This window comes from Blennius ocellaris, assembly GCF_963422515.1.
Source record: "Blennius ocellaris genome assembly, chromosome: 17".
Taxonomy (NCBI): Eukaryota; Metazoa; Chordata; class Actinopteri; order Blenniiformes; family Blenniidae; genus Blennius; species Blennius ocellaris.
In genome coordinates, this window is record NC_137666.1 from 10,675,596 (window position 1) to 10,691,257 (window position 15,662).

Below are 15,662 nucleotides of genomic sequence, written 5' to 3' on the forward strand. Positions count from 1 at the left end.
GTTTCCCGATTGTCAACATGAGTATTGATGAAAAGCACTGTGAAGAATATGTGGTGAAGACAGGGAGAGTTTGGTACCTTTCTCATATGTGTGGAGTTGATCTTCTGCGTGAGGAGCTCTGGATCTGAGCCTCTTTAATGACACGTGAGGCTTCCTCCTTCGCTTAGGCTCAACCTTTCCACTCTCGCTGTTGTTGTTATTTTCATCCTGGTCATCAACGACGTCAGAAAAGTCATCCTCGTCGTAAACAAGTGGCAGGATTGTTTGATCTTCTTCATCGTCAGGATCAGGGGAAGCAGTGTCGTTATCAAGCTTTTCAGAAGAGAGAATATCAATGTGAAGTCTTGGAACCGACGGCTCTTTGTCTTCGTCGTCCTCTTTGATCATAGTGAGAATCCTCTCTGCTTCTTCGTCCACGTCTTCGTGAACTTCTACAATTAGATCTGGAATGTCCTCACTGTCCATTATTTGACGTGTTTCTTCAACATGAACATCTTTTTCTGCTTTCACCTCATCTTCCTCTGCCACATCTTCGGCTATTTGTTCCTTCTCCTCCTCCTCCTCATCTAGATCTTCAACTAGATCTTCTCCTGTTTTGGTCATCTCCTCTTCTTCATCTTCGACTGCATCATCTCTCATAGTAGTGTCGTCCAATAATTTGTGTTCAATTTTAGAATCTTTGTCCTCCTCCTCCTCGTCATCCTCGTCCTCTTCGTCGTCCTCCTCCTCCTTCTCCAGATCTTCAACTAGATCTCCTGTTTTGGTCATCTCCTCTTCTTCATCTTCGACTGCATCGTCTCTCATAGTAGTGTCATCCAATAATTTGTGTTCAATTTTAGAATCTTTGTCCTCCTCGTCCTCTTCCTCCTCCTCCTCCTCGTCCTCCTCCAGATCTTCAACTAGATCTTCTATTTTGATCATCTCCTCTTCTTCATCTTCGACCACATTATCTCTCATAGTAGTGTCGTCCAATAATTTGTGTTCAATTTTAGAATCTTTGTCCTCCTCCTCCTCCTCCTCCTCCTCCTCCTCCTCCTCCTCCTCCTCCTCCTCCTCCTCCTTCACATCATCATCATCTACCAAAAGGTCATCAGTTTTGATCTCCATCTTTAATGCCTCTATAAAAGCATCAACAGTTGTGGTCTTGTCATCTTGTTCCTCTTCTTCTAAAACATCTTTAGTTTCATCTTGCTTTTCGTCATCTTCCTCCACCAAAACATCTTCAGCTTCGGTCTTCTTCTTCTCCTCCTCGTCCTCCTCTTCCTCCTCCTCCTCCTCCTCTTCCAAAATGTCTCCAGTTTTGATCTGCTCCTCCTCCTCCTCCTCCTCCTCCTCCTCCTCTTCTTCAATCTCTTCCTCCTCTTTTTCTGCCAAAACACCTTCAGTTTTGGTGTCGCCCTCCTCCTCCTCCTCCTCCTCTTCTTTGAAAACTTCTTCCATTTTGGTCTCCTCCTCCTCTTCTGCCAAAGCATCTAATGTTTTAGTACTCTCTTCCTCTCCATCTTCGACTGAAAGTATCTCTTCCTCCTCCTCTTCTTCATCTACTGAGACTTCAGACTCAGTGGCTTCCTCTTCACCTTCATCTTCTTTCTGCTTTTTCTCTTTTTCCAGTTCCAGTTGTTGCACATCTTTTGTTTCAATGTCTTCATCATCATCATCATCATCATCAGCGTCTTGTGCCTCCTCTTGGGGGAGGCTGTCCCCCTCTAACGTTGGTGGTTCTTCAAGGTCGACATGTTTCACTAGTGATGTGACAGCAATAGATTTAGTGCCTGGTATTGATCTCCAACCCAAAGAATGTGACTCTTAAAGAAGGAAACATGAATACCATGGTCTTCCTCTGCCTCTTTGACATCCGCTTCGGTGGTTATTTCAGCCTCCACCTGCTCCTCCTTTGAGTCTTTGCTTGTCTCGGCAGCAGGAGCAGCTTCGTCTTTAGTAAGCTCTGCAACTGTACCATGAACTCCTTATCATCTCTCTCAGCTGAACTTCACAGCTTTGATGTGTTACAAATGTTTTTTTTTTTTTGTAACGTACAGAGGTAAATAAATGGGGTGAAATGGCAGCAATGACGAGGACCATTCTTGACATTACACTATAAAGTTTAAACCACATGTTGTTGGTGACATAATGATTGTAACAAAACTAGGTTATATTTCTAGACTGGAATTATTGTACTTTTTCTTTACAGTCAACAGATCTTGACAATTTCCATCCCTGCAAAATACATTTTGCCCTAAAGTGTTAATAATGTAATAAATACCAACTTTTGATGTGGTTTAAACTTTTATGATAACGTGCACACGTAAAATGAAACATTCCCCATGAAAACACAACTCATTCAGTTCTGACAAACACAATATACACATAAAACAGCTTTTGAAAGACTGGAAATACAGATGTCAGTCAGTGTTTTGAAAGGAGGATGCAGAAAAGAGCAACAAAGGAATGCAACGCAAACTGACAGAGAGGAAATCAAGTGTGGTTGAAGCAGTGAACCTATTCATTATTTCTTATTTTGACATATTTCTTTCAATTGTAGTGCAAACTCCATGATGCAACAGGGAAACAAGACTCAATCACAATAAATCTTCATGCACAATGTTACACAGAAATCTATTATTTTCAAGAAGACAACCATGAAAGGGTCAAATACAATTCAATGGCAAACTGTATTAATTCACAGTCCATTTAAATGTCGCATCAAGTGGTCAGTGAGACGATTGAAATGGGAGGAATGCAATCACAGAATCCATAACAATGTGTTTGTTTAAGACATTTATTGCAAATAAAAAAAGGGTGTACAGTGGTTATTGATGCATATTTGTCCATGCCATAATGTCATCACTGCATAATTGATTTCATTCAAATACACACAGTTTCAAAGTAGTTCAAGGTTGACAAATCACACTTAACAATTGCATTGCATGACGTGTAAACAGAGAAATGAGTGCAAACATGCAAGATCAAGGGCAAGTCTATGCACTGTTCTGGCTGGCGACACATTTGGATACATGTGCAATCACTTCAAAATATGGTCTTACCTTTGTCAACTGGTGGAAGAAATTCACCTGTTTAAAAGAAGATATAAAAAGCAGGACATTTAGATTGATCCAGAGATTAGTGTTAAGAACAATAGAAGAGAAACTGCCGTCTCTTACCTTGCCTTCTCACCAAATTAATATCAGATGGCTCACCAGTTGATTGATCTGCAAAAACAGCCACCGGATGTTAGTGCCTTTTTAAAAAAAATCAAAATACAACATGTTTATACATTTATTGAAAGGAAACTTTAGAAGTAAAACCTTTTTCAGTCACGATGTTTACAACTGGGGGGTCAGCAGTTTCACCTAAAAGCATCCGGGGGGTGAAAAATAAACATGAATATACAAGTTCACATTTTGTGAGCAATACTTTAAAAACAATATTCAATTCCACCTTGATCACCAACGATCATGCTCGACATGTAAGCCAGGAACAAATCCTTCTTGTCTGAGAACTCCAACACGGCGTCTTCAACAACCTTCATGGGGTCAACGGACACTTCAGGCATGATTCCTGCAGAATAAACACACAGATGAGGGAAAAAAAAAAAACATTAGTCAGTTGTAAGAAATATGTTATCAGATTATATGTAAAAAAACAAAAACAAAAAACGAACCTTCTTCACCAGTCAGCGTTGTGGAGATGTATTTCACGATCATGTTTATCTGGTCTGTGGCGATTTCTGCTGTTGTCTTCAGGACTGATGTGGGACTGAATCCCACAGCCTGCTGGACGCCTGAGCACCCGAGACAGAGAAACAATCAGAAGAAAAGACTGGGGCAGCAGGGAGACGTGACAAAACCTGAAACTGTACCTTGTAATAAGTCCAGTATCACATCAAGACTTGCACAGAGCACACCCTGGATGTATCCAGCCATTCCACTCACAAAGTCATTAGTAACACTGAAGGCATTTCTGCCAATAACCACGGGGTCAATGAAGCTAATGTCATTTGTTCCTGAAGGAAAACGACACATTCAGCAAGTTCAATGCTTCACATCCATATATTAGAAAGATTAAAAACAGAGTTAGTAATCTGGCACTTAAAAAAAATTATGGTTGCAGTTGGTTGAAAAAGATCACCTTTTTTTTTTTTTTATATTCAGTTTCAGTTTACATGAGACACAAAGAAATGACAAAGTCTTAACAAAATACAAATCAGTTTAGCATTCTCTCTTTAAATTGGGCATTCGACATGGATTAAACCAGTGGTTTTCAAAGTGTGAGATGAGGATGTGGAGAATTAAAATACTGTGTAAGTCTTTACGTACAATCTATTTTGGTTTAACTTTTAATATCACGGATCTGAAAATGTGTCGGCTCTTCTGTTTGCATTCTACACTTTGAAAACCGCTGCATTAAACACTATAAACAGACAATAACAACATGGATGCGGATACCTTTTATTATGTCCAGTATGCTGTCCACGACAGCACAGAATACATCCTGAATGTATCCCATGGCTCCACTGACAGTGTCGTTTGTAACACTGAACACATTCCGGCCAATCACCACCGGGTCCATGAAGCTGATGTCAACGCTTCCTGCGCAACACGTAACAGAAATGAAGTGAAGGAAAACAGACACTTAGTGGCGAAGGATCACTGATGAGACGTTAAGAGGCTACAGGTTAAGCAGGAGTGAGTAAATACCTTTCACTACATCGATTACAGTGTCCAGTATGGAACAGAGCACATCCTGGATGCAGCCCGCCACGCCACACACCAACCCGTTAGTAACGTTAAAGACTTGTCTGCCTATCACGACGGGGTCAGTGTAGCTAAGGTCAACTTTCCCTGGAAAAAGACAAGGTAGTTTGTGAGACGGTCTAAAGTCACACGTCAAACTGAGAGTCAGAAGTCAGTATTTGTTACAACCATCAGACTGTCAAGAGGACACAGAGTTTTTATTTTTGTGAAACTGTGAAAACTGAAATTAACATTGAAATATGAAAAGCATACCTTTATTTATGTCCAGTATTGTTTCCACTATTGTATCCACAACGCCACATAGTGTTTCCCTGACGGAGCCCAGCACGCCGCTTATTAAGTCATTCGTTTGATGGAAAACCCGTCTGCCAATAACCACAGGGTCAACGTAGCTGAGGTAAAAGGTCCCTGTGGTACAGAGAGAGAGAGAGAGAGAGAGAGAGAGAGAGAGAGAGAGAGAGAGAGAGAGAGAGAGAGAGAGAGAGAGAGAGAGAGAGAGAGAGAGAGAGAGAGAGAGAGAGAGAGAGAGAGAGAGAGATCATAATGTAATCACTGAGCACTTTTATTATGTGCATACATGATTCTGTAACAGTGGGTGACTTGTCCTACCCTCCTCATCTGAAAAATGTCGAACAAATCCGTCTTTTGCTTCAGCTATTTCTTCAACTGCATAAGTGGCTGCAGACATTGGGTCACTTAAATCAGGTGCACATTCTGCAGACGAAAAAATGAGAAATGCATTTCGGTGGTTGTGTTATTTCAGCTTTCAGTGTTTGGCATGAATCTTATGCCACCAATAGGTTGACATAGAATCTTAATAAATTTGCAATGACCATGAGAGTGTGTTTCTCTTAAATTGGTGAAATGAGTCACAACTAAGGTCTGTTGGATATAAAAAGTGACATTTTATCTCAGGATATTTAGATGATGCATGAAATCCACATGTATTAGGAATTATCTAAGGAGCTGCTGTTGTGCCATCACTTGCGTACATACAATATATTATAATTAATAACTTATCAGTGATATAGCGGGTATGATTAGATGAAAGTAATGTAAAGTAGCAAAATAATGTAAACAATAATAGTTCTTAAAAACAATGACGATAGTAATAAAAACTTACGAAAAAAAAAGAAAAGAAATTATGTTATTATTGCAGAGAATGAATGAATATTATATATTGCACACAACAGAACAGTAATGGACATTAAGTAAGTAGGACATTATAGTATATAGATAAAATGCCTTCAAAAAATCAAGGTACCCGGCAGATTTACATTTTAACAACTCTAAAAGTAGTTTTTTTACTCTGTGATCTCAATGTCTGAATGTCATTAAACCTCAAATTGAAATGAAAAAAAACTTGACTTGAATTCCAAAGTGAAATTGGTTATTTTGATCAGTATCATAATCCCAATTTAAAATGAGGCCCTGGTGGCACAAGATTCTTCCACCAGAGCTTCTTATACCTTGAAACTTGTTGAGTAGAGTGGAGGCTTCGTCCACTGCGTCGTTCACAGCTTGAATGGGATCTGAGATGATTTGCTGGACGTCTGAGGACGGAGACAGAAACGGTGACGGTCCTGCACATGCTGGTTAAAAAATAAGGTGAGCTCATTTCAAGTGCCTGCGGCCTACCGGGGACGGCCTTGTATTCCACGAAGTCGAACATCACCACCCCTACAACCACCCAGGAGAGGAGAGCAGCCAGAGCGATGAGCAGCTCCACAGACAGTTTCAGTTTCCTGAGGAGGCCCAGACATTTTGACCTGATGGAGCTCGTCTGTGGCGCCGCTGCTCCGGCTGACCCACCGGCCGTCGTCACGGAGGCTGTTTTGGCCCCTGTAGACAAAAATAAAACAAGTAAATATAAAGATCAGGCTGGAAAGACATCTCTGATCTTTAAAAAAAACCAAAAAAATATATGTTGATATAAATAAAATCCTGTCTGAAAAGTAATAAACAACTAAAACATTAAGTATTCAGCGCTTCATTATCATCAAAATACAAGTAACCAGCTTCACTGTTTACGGTTTCCATAGCAATAAGAGAGAGGGCTCGACTTTACTCCAAGCTGTTTTGGTTATAAAATTGTGTTGTATATTCTAATGAGTCCAAAAAGTACTCGGTTCCTGTTTTTAATCTCACGGGGAAGAAAATTATCCTCTTAACTGTGGTCAAAAACCTTCTAACGCAAGTAATAAATTACATGGATAAATACATCGTTAGTATGACTTGCAATAGTACACTTGCATGTAAAATATACAGTAGTAGATCAAATTTAAAACTTATTATAGTTGTGACATGCTTGTTGATGTGTGTCTTCATTTTGTTAATTTGCTGATACTCTGAGGAGATCTTCTCTGATTGTTGTTGGGAATTGTTGCAATTTATATGAGGTTGGTGTTAATACAATCCAATTAAAATGAAAAAAAATATCACATTTAATAAGGAGCTGAGATATATATTGTTAGAGTTTTGTGCAAAGAAATGACCTAATTGTCATGTTGGCCGACAAATACTGTCAGTTATACATTTTGTCCACCAGGGAGCAGAGTTAATGTTTGTAAAAAAAATTTAAAAAGCATCTGCGCAAACCCAAACACTTATTTTGTTTGAAAGTTTGTTTTTATTTTAGAGTTTCAAAGTGAATATAATTATTGTTTTCTCTAATATGGAGACAAATGATGATTTGTGATGTGACATATTTATAATTTCATTCAAAAGTATGCTGAAAGTAAAAGTAAAGGAAAGCTTATTTCAGGTCATCATGAGAGCAGTAAAGCTTCATGAGAAGATCATAACTTTCTATATTTCGTGTACTCCTGGTGGAAAACATTCCTCATAGTTGTGAAATCTGCTCTGAAATATTAAACAGAGATAAATTAGATGTCAGTTTGATTCTAAATTCTATTTGATTAAAGTTGTCAGGATGATTTCATGACGGATACTCTGTTAAAGAGGCCACTGTGGAAAACAGTGTCGCTCTCCAGACAAATCTCTAATCTAAATATATACACACGGAGGTCAAAAACACAGCATTTATAAGATCTTCTTCTCAGACAAGCAATTATTTTACACTCTCCATGTGAAAAGCAGTGAGTTCTTTCTTTTTTCATTTATTGTTTTTCTTTAAAGAACCTAAATAAGTCTCTCACTGTCCGAGCTGGAAAAACAGGATTCATTTGATATTCCAGTTAAATCATCAAAATACGTGTACACACAGACACCACCTGTCGAGAAGTGATATAATGACAGTGTGACGCAGTCGGAGCTGCAATATTTTTCCAACAGCAACCTGCTGCCAAGGTGCAAGAGACACTGTCAAACTGTGAATGAACTCTGGGCATGCCTGTCTCATGACTCACTTCCTACAAATGATAGGTTGAGAAAACGTCTAAACATTCCCTTCATTTGGCTCAATACTTCAGGATGGACACGCACATTTAAAGTGAGTCCAAAGGAGGACAACCTTCTAAGGCACTTACAGTGTGTGTGTGTGTTTCCGAAAGCCCTGCAGCCTCAGCAAACAAGAGATCTGGTGGTGAAATAACTCTTGTTTGAGCAAATAACTCGAGATCCTCCAGTGGTGAGAGCTGCATTGAGAGGTAATGATGTAAAACCCTCCCAATAGTCAACACTACTCTATCACTTTGAGATTCAATGAGAGTTTTCATCGTTTATTGTCAACATTTTCCATTTCAAACCTTTTAAATGATTGGAAATGCTCCAATAGCTAATTTAAAAGAGATAGATGCATGTCACTGTGACTGTAACTATGCATAACATGCTGTTGAGGTGGGATTGTGCTGACAGTTTCCAGAAAAAGATTATTGAGCCAAATGAGTCTATTATTGTTGGTTTTATTACCAGATTTCAAAACACTTTTATAGCTGTACTTTTTCTCGCTTGCTGGAAATGACCTCACAGAAACAAAGAAGTAAGGTTTCGAATCAAGGATTTTCAATTGTGATCAAGCATTTTTCCAAATATTTTCCACTTTTACATATTTCGCTATTAATCTGAGCTCATTCTCCAACAAGCATGAATAACTGGAGGTGAGCTGCAGCAGCCATGTCTGTCACAGGAGACCAGCACTAAAACACCAGCTACATGATATCTTGTATTTATAGCATCCAACTTTCAACACATTTTCCTCAGAGGACACAACTCACCGAAGCATTTCCATTTATCCCAAATTCTGATTTGTATCACACAGTGGATTTGTATTGGCTCTGATCACAGGTTCAGGTGAAACAATCCTACCTTCTGCCATGGTTGATGTGGAGACTACTTCAGGTACGATCCTTTGGAGTGGGAGCAAAGCCTCCTCATGCAGGTTGGATTGATGTCAGCTTCAGTAAATCCAATAATTTTTACATTAAGAAGAAAACATCCCACTTAGTGAATTATTCCATTTCCACTGGGTGATCAAGGTCTGGCTACCTCACCCATGTCATCCACACGTCCACGGGTTAATATGATCCAAGCCTTTTATATATATATATATAAAAAAAAAAAGGAACAAATTTACAAAAAAATAATAAAAATACAAATCATGAGCTTACAGGTGTTGGGGAATTTGGAGCTGCCAGTGCGGCAGCATTGAAGAGGGGGGTCTGGGGATGGTGGGGCATGGGAAAGCAAGGCGGGAGCAGAAAGAGCCAAGCTAAGCACCGGGCTGGGGCAGGGTGAGGGGCAACGGTGTTATTGGTGCCTCACATGGGTATAGGTCACAGCAGAGAGCAGGGAGGCTTCACGGTAACTTTATCCCCCCCAACCCCAACCTCCCCCAGAAGGTCCAGGTTATTATTAGCTGGAGCTCCACACCGGCCTGTGGCAGGCCTTTTTTGGCGGTTGAAGGAGGGTGTGTGCGATCAGTTGGACAAATTGGAACGCACTGCTGGTTGCTGCTTTAATCTGCCCACTACACAACAAATCAGAACCCCAGAAAGAGGGGAAAAAGGTGAAAAATATGTTCAAAAAGTGAAGTTTTTCCATTTGGAGGAAGACAAAGTTTTTGCGTTTGCTTCTCTTGCATGGTTGATGCTTAGTTTGCTTCTGTTACTTAGAACTTCCATGTACCCACGATAAAAAAATGACTTCACTAATAAACAAAAATAAAACAGTACCCTATATGTGCATCAAAATAGTGCCATCTTGTGACACACTGCTATGCCCTGCAAAACATTATATTCCCAGGCAAAGGGGGCATATCGGAAATAGACCTGCAGTGGAGGGTTGACTGAGTCATGGCTTTAAAAGTTGAGCACAATTCTGCTTCATCTGAATCCATCCTTACATTATCGATGTGCTACTTTATCCAATTTCGAGCTGACTGTGGGTGAAGGCCGATCACACATGACCACAATCACAAATGAGCAATTTGCCATTACTTATCTACTTGAAACACATTATTTTGGACAGAAAACCTACAATACCCCATGAAAACCAATGCATGTGCAGGTATAACATGCAATCAGTCCAATCAAACGGGCAACAAGCGTATTCATATCATCGATCTTCTCATCGTGAAGTGACAGTACTAACCACTACACCACTGTGTGGTCCATTATTCTTCATGTGTCTCTTAATTATACAACTTTATATTATGACATTTTGATCAGCGACTTCTCTCTCCTGTGTACTTTGACTACTTCACTCTGGGACTATCTGTTCAAGGTTGTAATATTTGCACACTGCAATCTATTTCCCACAAACTAAGCACACAATTTTACATTTCTTCATTAGGGGGATTGGACTCATATTGTTGCAGACAATGTCTAAGTAAGGTGAAATGTGAAAGTAAAGTACTGGTGATGATGGATACAAATAAGTTAATATATATATGAACTACTCACAAAATATAAAGCACACACAAATATAGTCAGATTTGAGAAGCCATTTCGATGCACAACCTCTATTGGGAAGTGAAAACCGGAAAAAGATCAAATATGTTGGGATACATTGTATATCAGAGAACAAGTTTTGTGAGAAAACCAGAATTTGTGGCAAATTATTCCAGCACAGAGCGATAGAAGATGTTTGGGTTTCGTTTATTTAAATATGTTTAAGAAAAAAAAAACACTTGCAATTTCAACAAAAAGTCACATGTAGCTTTTAATTGATCACATCAGGGGATTCAAAGTGTGGGAGGATGAGCCCCTTCTTCAATGAGCGTGAACCACGCTGCGACGGACAACTTTCAGGTGCGTCGTTTTACTAAGGATCCGCCCCACACTTTGAAAACCGCTGGACTGGACAGACGCTAAGGAGAGCCCGATGTGAACGCTGGGGGTGTTTTCATGGAGCGCCAGAGGCCACAGGTCTGATGACGAGTGTGAGGTCCACAGGTACAGGCGGAGGAACGTATCTCTCCTCCCTCAGCAGCCGCAGTAACAGATCGTCGGCGTCCTGCGGCCAGCGGTAAACCCGCGTGTTCTGAAGCCAGCTGGGAACGTGCTTCTGTGTGTGAAGAGGAAATATTGCCAATGGTCAGAATTGGGAAAAGTGAAAAAAAAAAATTATTTTGCTGATGACAATACGGTTTTGCCAACCTGAGATGCACCGAGAAACAGAACCGGGATGAACCTGAAGTTCATGCTGCCTTGCTGAATAAACTCATTCTGCATCTGGAAAAGAATATGTATATATACTGTATATAAGCTACCTGCTTCAACTGAAACTGCATTTCCAATCCAGCTGTCCTACACGGCAATTTTCCAAAGCAAAAGATGAAAACACGACTTCCACCATCTATGCTTTCTTACCATGGAGTGAATATATTTAGTGTGCAGACCATGGCTGTCCATGACGGCTCCTTCAATGTCTCCTTTATATTTAGGACTGATGGCGATGATGATCAGGGTTAATGGCTGTATAGAAAAACACGTCTCAGACAATGTCTTCAGAAGACAACAAGTGTACAAAAAAAAAGGTTCTTGTGGACCAAAACATGGAATTACGTAAAATCAAATTAACTGTTGAACCCTAAAATCTAACCGTGAGATTTGTGATGGTGGCGACGTTCACTCACATCTTTGAGGTAACTGTCGTTCCACTTGTTGATGTCCATGCTTTTAACAGGACTGTCAAACAGGTCGATCTGTCAAGGAGATTAAAAACACATGTACTTATAAAGGAGCTACAAAAAGTTTTTGAAACAAGGAGAACATACAATTTATTTTGGTTGAGAATAACTGTAGCTCACAGCTGGACGGAGTCCTTGTTTGGTGAGGAAGTCGACGAAGGAAAGCATCTCCGAGGACACATCTGAGGAGTACGTTATAAAAACCTTTCCTGAAGAAGAAGATGTATAAAATCAGTGAAATGAGCTTAAAACACTAAATTAAACAAAACAATTTCGTTGATTCTTGATATAAATGTTACACGTGTATTGAAACATGTTTTTTAACATTTCATCAAGATAAATTTCACATTTTAGATAATGACAATATGAAGGAAAATATGAGGTGCAGGATTACAAATGGACAGAGAGAGAGAGAGAAAGAGAGAGAGAGAGAGAGAGAGAGAGACAGCTTACTGCACTCATCGGGCAGACTGATGTTTTTTCTTTTCTCCTGTGGATGACATCCCTTCCCTCCTGGAGACTTCAGGTTCAGAACGCTGACCTCTGACACGCCCTGTGCAGGAGGGGCGGTGAACTGTGGGACATTGACCGAGACGGCGCCCTGGGCCAAGCCGTCGCTCATCAGGGTGTCAGGATGCTGGAGCCTGAAGCAGAGAGAGAAACACGTAAAGTGAGTGTCTCTGGTCTTCTCTGACTTCAAGCTGCACACATATGAACCACACTCGTTCGGACCGAGACTTTAAGCTGGTCAGGGCAGATCAACTGCTCACTCCAATGGTTGTATATAAAAATATCTATGCTGAATCTGCCTGTCGTACTTTTAACTGTACAGTGTAAACATGTTATTTATTTATTTTTTTTAATGTTTTTTTCAAAAGTATGTATGTATTTATTACCAGGTTTGAGATTCATTCCAGGGGTCTCTGTGCTGGTGAAGACCAAAGTGTTGCCATGGCTGAAGAAAGCCTGTGTCGGCCGGGCCGTGGTTGTGGTGTCCTCTCCGGGCAGCGTGCCTGTCATCTGAAGTGTGATGATGCAGTGCCGTGAATAAAGATCGAATACTTCTCTGTGACGGTGCGCAATCTGAAATAGTCATCTGCCAACATGCAGACGTAATTTACATCCACAATTATAACTGTGTACCTTATAATCAACCTACAAGTGCCAGCATGAAGATGTTACTGTTAATTAAATAACAGCCTGTTGGCATGATAACATGGATCCTGATGAACCACAGCATTATTTCAATAGCGTCACAAACTTCACAAACTCAGTTCTTTTCACAGACCCATACATTTCTGGGGACAAATATGCTTTGGTTAAAAAAAAAAACCCAACAACAACAGAGAACCAGCAGGATTTTACCATATGTGCTTTACATCTGGCTTTACGTGTATAACGTATCTAAACCGTTCCATTTACATGCTTTGTCATTACTTCATTACAAGTCACACGCTTCTTTTTCTTGATTTAACGTTAATGTTGTTATATCCCTACACCCAAATATCAACGGTGACAATTTATTCAACAGGTTACAACGCATCCACCGATCAACAGTGCGACATCATAACCCACAAACCCTGTGCTTCATTAGAATCATATTTTTATATATTTTTTTAAACTGTATTAAGTTTGATCATTGTTTAATCTCTATACATAATTTGCTCCATAATTGTACACCCCAGATGGTTATACAGAAGATGTTGAAAATGTTTTTTAGCTTTAATTTTCTTTTCAATTTTGACTTTTCTTTCTTTCACTGAGCAATTTCTGAATCTTGCTTGGCAGTAAGAAAATTCCCTGCTCTAAACAGTATATGGATAGTTCTGAACATAATAACATCAGTGAATTTGTAAGTTTTGGACTGTAAGAACAGTGGATTGGTGGGACGCTCAAGAAAGTCTTCGTGATGTACAACCATATTGCTTCTTTTTTGTAGAATAATGAGTCTTTGTAATGAAACTGCATAAGCAATTCCCCCCAACCTCCACACTGTAACTTAGATATGGTAGCACCAGAATGTGAAGTGGTTTCTTATCGAACAAATCTTTTACTTTGGCCAGGACTGAAATGCTTCATGACTGTTTGTAATAAACATGTTTTATATGAGGTTTCCTGTCAATTTTGTCATTTATTGTTACTCCAGAAATCTGTTTGATTCATGGTTTCTATATCTAACCCCTCTAACCGGTTATTTATTTTACGTTTTCAAAAAATAGTATGACCATTTTCACATCCATACATTGACACATAAGCATCTTGAAGAATTAGACTTCACAAGAATAGAATACTATTTGCCATGTGGGTTATTTTCTATTCACAATCAAAACTTTGTGACGCCACACTGACCAATTCATTTAAAATTAAAAGAGAATAGCCGTGAGAAATGAGGAACTAAAAACCTAAAAGAAAGTTAAGTTAGGTTCTATCTTTGTGTCCTGTAAAATTGAGCATTGAGGAAAAACAAACGTAAGACCTGTATTTCTCACCACAAGTGTGAATAAAGCGGTGGGGGAGCAGATCAGGATTGGAGTTCTTCTGCCACTCATTGTCATCTTTCAGCGGCAAAGGTGGCTCCAGTTCCTCCTCGACATCATTCTGATGCCTAGAAATGGATCCATCCTCACCTCTGCTTGTTAAAAAAAAAGTTTTTTTTTTTTTCTGTATTAGTCCCAAGTTCAAAACTCAACTGCCTGTTTTCCTGAATTCCATGTGATCCAAGTTACCTGGATGTGCTTCTTTTTGCAGGCTCAGTTGTCCCCCACTGATCTGACCTGCAGTTCCAGCAGCTGCACTCTCCTCTCCTGTCACTCCATCTGGCTGGTGCAGGATGGAGGAAGCAGCCGTCAGCCGGCTGATGCTGGGGATTCATCCCGGCACACTCTGCATTTCTTCTCTGTGGTTCGTCCTGCTGCCGCAGCACGTGAGCTGGAGATCTCTGGACGTCTGTGTTGAATTGTCCACCTCGAAAACTGTGGAAATCATCGTCTGCATCTTGGTAGCTGGGGAGTATCCTTGTGTTATGCTGCTGGTTCGCGTAAAACACTTGATTTCGACTGACTCCAGGGCTCATAAATGGAAGGAAGTCTTCTGGTATTTCAGACTCACTCATCTCACTTCAGAGGGGAAAAAGTCCTTCAAAACAAAAACAGATGTTTGAAAAGTATAGATCAGAACAAAAATCATCCAAAAACATACATTCAAGTCCATCTTTTTCTTCTAACTTGTAGGTATTATTTTGTACAATCTGCATCAAAATATATGCTTTTACAGTTTTTGCACACTATAGTTTGACAAGACAAGACAAACTGACCTGCATACAAAGTGTTAACAAAGACCTACCTGTTCACTGCTGGAATCTGCACTCCTGGAGGGGCACAGACTTGTGTGCTGAGTTTGCTATATGCAAATTCTTCAAGGTTGAGGCTGCATCCAATCAGAACAGAGAGCACTGTGTGCCTGCGTGCGTGTGTGTACACATTGCTTAGCCAGATTGAACAGGAAAGCTTAGCTGACTAAACAAAACATAACATTTAAAAAGAGTCCCGTCCTAAATGTCCAAAATTTGCAAGTTTCATTTGCTGAGCATCTGAGACCACAAAAGGAAGATCTCGTATTTACGAAACAAAACAAAACACATACAAGATGTATTAAACAAGTATCGCAAGGGAGTGTGCTGCTTTCTGACTGCACGGTAGACACCTATTGTATGATTTGCATATCTTCAGTCTTGTGATTTTCCTCTCAAACTCGCCCTGAGGGAAAAGCACAAAGCGTGAATCACTCCCACAGACGCTGAACTCATTTCAAATGTATGT

At 40.0% G+C, this 15,662-nt stretch overlaps 2 protein-coding genes across 17 annotated transcripts in view; both read right to left on the bottom strand.

Moving 5' to 3' along the window:
• LOC308142763 (uncharacterized protein) overlaps positions 1-9,481 on the bottom strand; it is a 28,625-nt gene extending 19,144 nt beyond the window's left edge. For 13 of the 16 annotated variants that reach the window (XM_080513326.1, XM_080513327.1, XM_080513319.1 and 10 more), the window contains exons 1-13: positions 9,021-9,481; positions 6,393-6,596; positions 6,224-6,307; positions 5,364-5,468; positions 5,007-5,162; positions 4,698-4,841; positions 4,446-4,589; positions 3,860-4,003; positions 3,662-3,781; positions 3,439-3,558; positions 3,306-3,350; positions 3,162-3,209; positions 3,045-3,071 (exon numbers count right to left, since the gene is read on the bottom strand). In XM_080513326.1, coding sequence (XP_080369452.1) covers positions 3,045-3,071; positions 3,162-3,209; positions 3,306-3,350; positions 3,439-3,558; positions 3,662-3,781; positions 3,860-4,003; positions 4,446-4,589; positions 4,698-4,841; positions 5,007-5,162; positions 5,364-5,468; positions 6,224-6,307; positions 6,393-6,596; positions 9,021-9,030 — 1,351 coding nt within the window. In that variant the 5' untranslated portion in view covers positions 9,031-9,481. Of the gene's footprint in view, positions 1-77; positions 988-3,044; positions 3,072-3,161; positions 3,210-3,305; positions 3,351-3,438; positions 3,559-3,661; positions 3,782-3,859; positions 4,004-4,445; positions 4,590-4,697; positions 4,842-5,006; positions 5,163-5,363; positions 5,469-6,223; positions 6,308-6,392; positions 6,597-9,020 lie in introns of those variants that run through there. The other 3 variants (XM_080513321.1, XM_080513320.1, XM_080513325.1) reach the window with 3 other exon arrangements.
• A 1,442-nt stretch (positions 9,482-10,923) lies between these two features.
• Positions 10,924-14,901, bottom strand: LOC308142545 (E3 ubiquitin ligase TRAF3IP2-like). Its single transcript, XM_080513019.1, has 9 exons — positions 14,571-14,901; positions 14,334-14,473; positions 12,741-12,864; positions 12,298-12,488; positions 11,965-12,053; positions 11,791-11,859; positions 11,525-11,629; positions 11,312-11,386; positions 10,924-11,219 (listed from the first exon to the last, which is right to left on the bottom strand). The coding sequence occupies exons 1-9, from the start codon at positions 14,714-14,716 to the stop codon at positions 11,058-11,060; spliced, it is 1,101 nt and encodes a 366-aa protein (XP_080369145.1). The 5' UTR covers positions 14,717-14,901; the 3' UTR covers positions 10,924-11,057.
• Between the last annotated feature and the right edge of the window lie 761 nt (positions 14,902-15,662).

Coding starts and splice junctions, on each gene's coding strand:
- LOC308142545 (XM_080513019.1), bottom strand. CDS start 14,716: ATGAATCCCCAGCATCAGCCGGCTGACGGCTGCTTCCTCCATCCTGCA. Junction 11,860..11,964: donor AACAAGGACTCCGTCCAGCT/GTGAGCTACAGT, acceptor TCTCCTTGACAG/ATCGACCTGTTTGACAGTCC. Junction 11,630..11,790: donor ACGACAGTTACCTCAAAGAT/GTGAGTGAACGT, acceptor TTTTCTATACAG/CCATTAACCCTGATCATCAT.